A 9,339-nucleotide genomic window follows, 5' to 3' on the forward strand; every position below is an offset into this window, starting at 1 on the left:
GGTTGAGCTATAGGCGCCGAGCCGAGAAGACAACTTCTTAAAGAAGTTAGGAAGAAAAGAAGAAGTTTTCCTTTAAGAAGGCCACTTACCAAATTTAAGAAGGCAATTTATAGACGTAATGCAGTACCAAGTGTTTTCACAAACAATAATTTCATAAAACTAGTAGGCATATCTCTTGTTAATTACAATTCTTCTTCTTATATAACAGATTTCCGTTAAATATCCTTAGTTGTGTGATTGTCTTTTGTGGATGAAGGGTATCCTACATAAACACCTCTGTGCAGATAAGGAAACAGGTCTGTGGAGGTAAACTGACTCCAGTAGGTTGCCCTGAAAGCAATGTAGGATCAGAACCCAAGGCTCCCCTCCAAGTATGTATTTCTTGTTGTTAGGCACTGTTGCCATATGTGACCTGGATACTTCAGAGCTGCTTTTCATACCTTCAGGTGCCTCGAAAGCTTTTTCACAAGTAAGTGGCACTGTGAATTTTGAGAAAGCATGTTAGTATAGTAGAACCATTACTGACTTTTCCAGAACTCTGGAGACCTGAGTGTAACTGCAAATTCATTGCTATGTGGTTAATTGGCTGGTAGCTCCAAGATTAACTGGACCCTCTTCTGTAGGTCATTTCCCCTCTGTGAGTTCTGTAATGTCTCTTCCAAGCGCTAATGTGCCTTTGGCCAAAGCCAAGCTGCAGCCCATGTGATCTGGTAGATGGGGTATTGGTATAACTGGCTTGATTATCCAGTCATTCCGTATACCAGCACTTCACAGATAAAATTACTTAGCTCCCTTGTGGTCCCTCATAACTGCACTTAACCTGTTTTTCCCCTGAAAAGTGAACTTGAGGGCAGCAACCTTGTCTAGTCATTGTAATCTTCTCAGTAGCTATTACAGAGTAAGCACTCACTAAATCTGTGTTGAATGAGTGAACATCTGTTTTGGAGATCTGCCATTGCTTTAGGCTTTCTTTATTTGCATTTTTTTAGTAAAGGAAAATGAAAATATTTAAAAACAATGTTTGAATATTTGTTATGTTAGCCACATATCTACATAGTCTTCATTTAATGGTAGGATTTTTTTTAAGTTACGAACACCTTCATTTCTCCGTGACCCTCGCCCTTGTTTTGTTAATTGCGTGTAATAGAGATTCTGCATGGTATAAAACCTCTTTAACTCCTTCAATATAATGGAACATCAGTTCTTCAGAATCAGGGAAGATCTTCAAAACCAGTCCCATTTGTGAACTTAATTTAAGGGCTTACTATAATGATGATATACTTTATTCCTCTAGTTATAATCGCTGGTTATGTCAAGCACGATCCGAGGATCTGTCCGATATTGCTTCTCTAAAAGCCTTATACCAAACAGGTAAGCTTAAGGATATGTCAACTTATTCTTTTACTAGTTACTGACCCTACCCAGCATGGTATTTGAGATTTTATATTTTTTCTGGTGTCATTCATTCTATTTATGAATAAAATGTCTTTGTATTAATGCTAATAGTTTTTGTCCATCATCTAGATCTTAAAAAAATTCAATCTATAAAATTTTTAACTTACAGTTCTACATTGGCCTTTTTTTTAAGTTTGCCTTTAAAAGTATCATATATTTGCTTCTACAAAATTCAAACCTTACATGAATATATAGTAGAAAGGAAACAACGAAAATTCCAAGATTCCTACTCTTTCTCTATTCCATTTCTTTTTTCAGATAGTACTTTTTTGTATTTTTCAGTAATTTTCAAATTTGAGTGTTACATACTTTTTTCCTGGATCACTCATCTTATTAAAAGTGTTAGTAACCTTAAACAAAAAGCTGTTTATAAAAAGATCTTTGGCTGTCCCTGATTTACCTTTGGCTGTTCCTGATTTAAAATCTCAAAAGTCGGGGTGAAGAGCAAAACTTTACGATACTTTTTCAAAAGTGTTGTTTTCTATGCAGTTAAAAGTAAAAGTCCGATGGAGAAATTTTAGAAACTTAGACTTCCTGGTTCTTAGTCTTTTAAGTTTGTGTAGAATTTTTTTTTTTTAACTGAACCATACAAGATACAAAACTGGGTAAAGTATTTTTATAAAGTCAGAGCCAGGCCAAGTAATACTCTTGAAACAAAGTTCTTGGGTGCTGATTATATTTCCTATTTGTAGGTGTTGATAACTGTGGTCGAACAGTGATGGTGGTAGTTGGAAGAAACATTCCTGTAACATTAATAGATATGGACAAGGTAAGTTGTTTTACGAATAATGTTGATTTTAAAGCTAAGTAGAATATGAATTTGCAATCAGGGCTTACAATATGGGAATCGTCAGAATTGAGTATCTCTGGCAGAGTAGCAGTCTGGTTCTGTGAAGCAGCTTGTGTCATTTAAGTTGAGTTAGGGGTTTGGTTTTTCTCTCTAAGGGAAACAAAAATACTGGAATGTTGTATTATGATCTCCAAAAACACAGCTGCTTGTTTTGGATATGATGTAACTGGCAAACGTGCTGTTGAAATCATTCTCTATTATTATTATACAATCATTCTTTTTTGAAAAAACAAAAATTAATGCTTGAGTATCTATCAGACGAGAAGAAACCAGAGGTGTAATTTACCCAAGATAGCATAATCCCATAATCCCTTCGTGTGGAGGCAAAGAACAGAAATACATGATTCCTAACCTAAAAGAAAGAAAAATTATATTGGTAAATAAAAATAAGAAAGTGTTCAATCTGATGAGTATTCGAGAAGTCAGTTAAAATGAGATCTTTTTTCACGTCCAAACTTAGCCTGAACTTCTAAATAATAATCACTGTCATCAAACATGAATTGTAACTATAAAAGTTATCACAACCATTGACTTGATAATTTCATTCGTGATAATTTATAGTATGGAAATAATCCAAAATTTAGAAGTAGCTATGGGCCCTGAAACTGTGGGATACTCATGCCAGGGGCCATTGAATCCATAAGATAAATATATAACTCTTCCTAGAACATTAGTTTTATAAGAAACTGACTCCAAAGAATAACTTTAACTGATCATTATTAGCCATGGTAAAAAATATACTTAAAAATCCAAAATTACATAAAATTTTAAGATCAAACGGTTGTGCAAAAGTTGAAAATAGCTTCCAACTAAGCTTTCAAAGTCTTAGTCACTGAAATTTGGGTTAAAAAAAAATGGCGAAAGCACTAAGCCTGGCATGTCACTCACAGGGTGATTTGTAGCAAAAAGTTGTAACTTAACTGGTATGAGGCGCAGTGGCTCACCTGTTATCCTAGCATTCTGGGAAGCCAAGGCAGGTGGATTGCCTGAGTTCATAAGTTCAAGACCAGCCTGAGCAAGTGCAAGACTTTGTCTCTAAAAATAGCTGGGCGTGGCGGCAGATGCCTGTAGAATCACTTGAGCCCAAGAGTTTGAGGTTGCTGTGAGCTGTGACACTACGGCACCCTACAAAGGTGGACAAAGTGAGACTCTATCTTAAAAAAAAAGTTGTAACTTAAATTTCTACTGGATAATTATGGTATATTAACAAATGGAATGTTCTGAGACCCTTAAAAATTATGGTTAGAGAGGAAAGTACTCTAAAGAATTGTTTACACTACTTTCCTCTGTAGAGAGAAAGGGATACATGTGTCTACATTGACTGTAATTTTGTTGTTGTTGTTATTTGTTTTTAAACACAAAAATGAGATAAATATTTTAAAATGAATTTCATAGTTTTGGAGGGAATTTGTCTTCCACATTTTTCAATCATGTGACTATACCTTTTTATAATGAAAATATTTAAGATGGGGAATTTGAAGCCCAAAAGGAGTATGCTAATTACCCTCAGGTGGGTGTAGGGAGTGGACAGAAAGATAGGTAAAAAGCAATCTGGTAAAAGAAGAAATAACAATAATAAATAATTATAAAAATATACATAGGGAACAGAAAAACTCAACTGAATGAATTATACCATTCATAAGTTTTTATTTATGATCATTCATATCATCAATAATGTGATTGATACCAATAAAAACAAATACCTGCATTTGATTTTGGTATGCTCTTACATGGGGTTTGATGTTGAATATTATATTATATTGAATATTATATGAATATTTGTGATATTTCATATGAAATATTGAGCTAGGTAACAACTGAATAGATCTAGTGTCTGTTCTGGTAGCAGCTGGCTCCTAATCCATGTTAATCCTGTCTTGTTAATGCCAAGGACTTGCCTGAGGAGGAATTGGAAAACAGCCTGTGTTATAGTAATGCTTCAGTTGTTACCTCGCAGCTTCCTCTTTGTAATTGTTTATAGCTAAACCACTGGGTCATACTGGCCCTGCCCATGTTGTATGTCTATTTTGTTTTTAGTCTTTCTCTTAGATTCCACCCATTTTCTAACCAGTCCGGGTCATGTCAAATACAAGACTTTCAGAGAGCTAGAAATATTGCTGTAGACTAAACATCTGTTCTCAGTGTCCCATTCAGGTCAGCACTAAAGATGTAAGAAAGCCCTCATAGTGAGCCCTGTAATGGACCATTCATTATATCCTTTTATAGTAATCCTTGTTTACACGAAAGCCATGAGTCTCTATCTCGAATAGAGACTGCAAACACTTTGGTCAAATTCAAGCAGGAACTTCAAGAATGATTAAGTCCAGAAAGTCTCCTTTTAATGTTTTTTATATCATTATCCTAGAGAGGGAAAACAGAGGACAGAGACTGATTGTTCTCCTCTGTCACTTAGAGCAAGACAAAAAGGGAATTGTACTGTGGCATTCATGAGAATTATTAAATGCTGCAATGATTCACTTTCCTGAAGATCTTTTTAAAGAGAATTGATACTTATCAGTCTGACATGTCCATCTGTAGTGACTGGGACATAGATCAGATTACGCTTCTGGGTTTTTCCTTCTCTTGGCCTCTATAAAATAGACTATTGTGCAAAATGATCTTTACTCCTTTTTTTTTAGGCTCTTTTGTATTTTATCCACGTCATGGATCACATTGCTGTGAAGGAATACGTCTTAGTATATTTTCACACACTGACCAGCGAGTACAATCACCTGGACTCTGACTTCCTGAAGAAACTCTACGATGTCGTTGATGTCAAGTTAGTTATTTTTGCAAATTATAAAGGGGAAATAATGTTTTTCTTTATTTTAATACTGAGTAATGAGAACCATTGTTATGTATTTTGTGAAAGAATATTTCAAATAAACAATATTTTTATCAGATGTAGATTAGATATTTTAATCATAAGAGGCCCTCCTTATTTCATATTCACTTTGCAGTTATGTAAATTCATATGAAAACTTTCTCCCATTTTTAAACACCCTGGAAAATGTTTGTTGTCATTAGTAATTATTTTATACAAAAATAACTACCTTCTGTTTATATGGTATTTGTTAGAAGAGATATCTACACTTGAGAGACAGGAGAATATTGACATTCTGAAGATGAAGTATGTTGTTCAGAGTCTCACGACAGTAAATGTGGAATTTGCACTTGACCCCAGGCTAGAATTGGAGCTAGAAAATTATTTTCATTAAACTATATTTTCCTTGAAGTGATAATGGAAATTTTAACCAGAAAACATATGACACTTCACTACAGCAAAGATCAAATGTAACGCTTTAAATATTTTCTCATGAATATATTTCCTAAATAAAAAAAGGCTCTCTACCCCGGTATTAGCTGTCTTGTTATTTGTGGCATCACAATGTGGCTCACATTGAAAAGCCCATTTTACATTTAGGGTATAAAGAAAGAAAATCACCGTACATTTCTTAACACCTCCCATTAAAGCTCATCTTAATTCGGACTATTAAATAAAGCTTTCACTACCCAAGAGACACCGTTTTTACCTTGCTCTGAATATGGGTTATACCTGTATTTGCAGGGTAGCTTCACTCCACTGTAGTTCCGCTTCCCACTAACCAGTTTTCATACTTGGTAGAGGCCCAGCTGAGAGGCCATCTCAGCTGTGAGATGAAGTGTTTGCACTATTTCTCTGAAGTCCTTTCCAATTAACCTCATGCGACCTAATTGTGATTATTGGACTCTTAAAAAAAGAATCTCAGGCTCACCTAACAGGGCTAGATAGAGTAGTGGATAAGAATATGTTTTGGAGCCATGTTGCCCAGGTTTAATTTCTGTTTCTACCTCTTGATAGCTGAATGATTTTGTGAGGGTCAAAATAAACGTAGTGATAGTATGCAGCTTAAAATTGTTATGAGAATTTAAGTAGAAAGCCTTTGTACAATTTCTGGCACATGCTAAATTTATTTATTTGTTGAACTCTGACAATAGAAACCTTTAGTTTCTAATTTTTGCTATAATTATAAATGGTTTTACTGTTTAATTCATACATCTGATTCAAGAGATTCTAGCACTATAATAATGATACACCGTAAATTTGTTTGTTAAACGTAAATTTAGTCAACTTTGTTATACATATAGATGGCTCTATCACAGCCAACAGGAGCACTTAGTATCTCCTATAAAACAATTACTTTAAATAATGAAGTAGTCTCTGGATTATTTTTGAAATGTCTAAGATTCAATATGTAAATTAGAGCTGCTTTTAAAAAGGTTTTATTCCTCTGTGAATACATTTGTATACTCAAGCAGAGAGTTAATTATCTATAATGATGACTGGCTTTAGGCAAGACTTACACTGACCCTTTTTGTTTGTTTCTGAATCAGGTATAAAAGGAATTTGAAGGCTGTTTATTTTGTTCATCCAACATTTCGTTCAAAGGTACAGTATTTTTCCCTTTTGGCTAAATCTTGAATTTAAGTATGCTGCATATCCAGAATATTAAGAAATCTATCAGCATCTTAATTGCTGCTCTCACCATTATGACTGCTCATTTCTGTTGTTTGCTCTTCCTTTTTAAGTAACCCCAAGTGGTGGTCCTGGTGATCTGGCCATGTGTTGGCCCTGCGGTCCTTGCTGCCTGTGTGCTCCTTCGTCTGGGCCTCACTCCCAGCGCTAGTGCAGAGTGCTCTTTCCCCCTCTGCTCGTGGCTGACTCCTGCTTGTCAGATCTGAACTCAAGAGTTACTGTCTGTAGACAGCCCCCTCCGACCATTCACCCAGCCAGTAGATACTTCTTCATTGTACCCCTTAAGAGTCTGTTCATGGGTCTACAATCATTTTTTTCCTGCCACACTTTGAAAGAAGAAGAGTTGTCCTGGGCCACATGCTAAAACACAAATGCTGGCCAGGCATGGTGGCTCACACCTGTAATCCTACCACTCTGGGAGGCTGAGGTGGATGGATTGCTTGAGCCTAGGAGTTCCAGACCAGCCTGAGCAAGAGTGAGACCCCATCTCTAGCAAAATAATAGAAAACCTACCTGAGGGATATTGTGGCAGGTGCCTGTAGTTCCAGCTACTTTGGAGGCTGAGGCAAGGGGATTGCTTGAGGCCAAGAGTTTGAGGTTGCTGTGAGCTGTGATGTGATGGCACTCTACCCAGGGTGACAGAGATTCTGTTTAAAAAAAAAAAGAAAACACAAACACTAGCTAAAGTTTATGTGCAAAAAATGGTCCTTGTATAATTTTTATGATGTCAGACATCACAGATAAGCAAAATAGCATCAAATAATCTGCATTCAGCCCACAGGCAGCAGGTTTGACACCCAAATTAAACACAGCTAGAAACATAACAGTTATTGTTTTCTAATTGTGTGTATTTTTTTTGCCTCATATGTTAGCCTATAAGACCCATGAGGGGTAGAATATAGGTCATTCACAATTAGATCCGTAGTGCCTAGTCCTACATTTTGATTGCGTTTTGTGACAGTGTCATCTTTCTTGCCTTTATTTTCTTCCCTATCCATCTCCAAACCCACATTCCATTACATCAGCCACTGTTGTCAAGCTACTCTTTCACCACCCTTGCCTATCAAAACCTAAACTTAGAATAAGCCATCATTCTGTTTTCTTCATTCCTATAACTGAGCTGCTAATCACTGATGGAGAGATAATACAGCCACAAGAATTTGGAGTCTTCAGCAGATTCATGGGGCTTTCATTGTACAAGGTCCTTTGATGTTTCACTGGATGGTGTCCTAGCATGCCTTGCCACCCTCCACGAGCCCCGTCCTGTCAGCTCCTCCGCACTCTAACGGAGGGTCCTGCCTTATTCTTATCCAAACACACAGAAGCCATTGGTGAAGAGCTCTCTGTCTTTTCTCCTCTAGTCCCAAATCTACCTGCTATCTATGATTGCCTCTTTTTTTCTTTATTACAAAGAATGTATTTCTTTTTGATGAACGGCAGTCCCTCTACTCTGGATTCCATAGTAATAATATTAGCTAATGTTTTTTGAGCGTTCGCTATATGCCAGTTCTTCTGCACATTATCGTTTTTAAGCCTCACAGTATACAGTGAAGTAGATAGGGGTGTTGTTTCCATTTTACACATAGACATTGATGCTGAGAGATATAAAGCAACTTTCCCAAGGTAACCAACAGAAAGTAGCAAAGGCTGGACTTGAATCTGGGCCTTGTAAACCCAGAGCCTAACTCGTAGCTACAGAGTGTATTTTCATTTCCTCAGGAACCTCTCGTTAGGAGTTGGCATTTTTCTCCTCCCTTACTTTTCTGCTCAAAATATTCCACCTTTAAACATCCTAAAGCATCCACTTTTTTCCCCTCCCAAAATTGTTTAGTGTAATCTATATTCTGTGCTCATCTCTCCATTTCTCATACGTTACAGTTACTCCAGTGTGGTTTTGATCCTGCTGTGCCAACTGAAGCTGTTCGTGTTGTGATAACCAATGATCTCGTTAGTAAATCTGACACACACTTTTCTCTCTTTCTGTTACCTGCTTTCCTTACATCCTTAACACAGGCGATCACTTCTTCCTTGACATACTTTGTCTTCCCTTCTTTGACATTCACCTTGCCTGATTATTGGTGCTAACTGTTCATCCTCAGTCTCCTGTGTGGGCCCCTGACTGACTGCTCAGCTGTGGGGTGTTAGTGTCGCTGCCTCATCCTCAGTCCCCTGTGTGGGTCCCTCACTCTCTGCTCAGCTGTGGGGTGTTAGTGTCCCTGCCTCATCCTCAGTCCCCTGTGTGGGTCCCTCACTCTCTGCTCAGCTGTGGGGTGTTAGTGTCCCTGTCTCACCCTCAGTCCCCTGTGTGGGTCCCTCACTCTCTGCTCAGCTGTGTGGTGTTAGTGTCCCTGTCTCACCCTCAGTCCCCTGTGTGGGTCCCTCACTCTCTGCTGAGCCGTGGGGTGTTAGTGTCCCTCCCTCATCCTCCGTCCCCTGTGTGGGTCCCTCACTGTCTACTCAGCTGTGGGGTGTTAGTGTCCCTGCCTCATCCTCAGTCCCCTGTGTGGATCCCTCACTG

The 9,339-nt window shown here is 37.6% G+C and overlaps 1 protein-coding gene across 3 annotated transcripts in view; it reads left to right on the top strand.

Annotated features, from left to right (window-relative positions):
- Positions 1–9,339, top strand: part of GDAP2 (ganglioside induced differentiation associated protein 2) — a 77,208-nt gene that overhangs the window by 49,863 nt on the left and 18,006 nt on the right. For all 3 annotated transcript variants that reach the window (XR_001161460.2, XM_012807617.2, XM_023515498.1), the window contains 4 exons: positions 1,295–1,371; positions 2,148–2,224; positions 4,945–5,084; positions 6,680–6,734. Coding sequence is in view for 2 of the 3 variants with exons in the window: in XM_012807617.2 (XP_012663071.1) it covers positions 1,295–1,371; positions 2,148–2,224; positions 4,945–5,084; positions 6,680–6,734 (349 nt within the window). In the remaining variant the exon portion in view is untranslated. The remainder of the gene's footprint in view (positions 1–1,294; positions 1,372–2,147; positions 2,225–4,944; positions 5,085–6,679; positions 6,735–9,339) is intronic.

The sequence above is a fragment of the Otolemur garnettii genome, unplaced genomic scaffold, assembly GCF_000181295.1.
Source record: "Otolemur garnettii isolate 467f Iridium unplaced genomic scaffold, OtoGar3 scaffold00073, whole genome shotgun sequence".
NCBI lineage: Eukaryota > Metazoa > Chordata > Mammalia > Primates > Galagidae > Otolemur > Otolemur garnettii.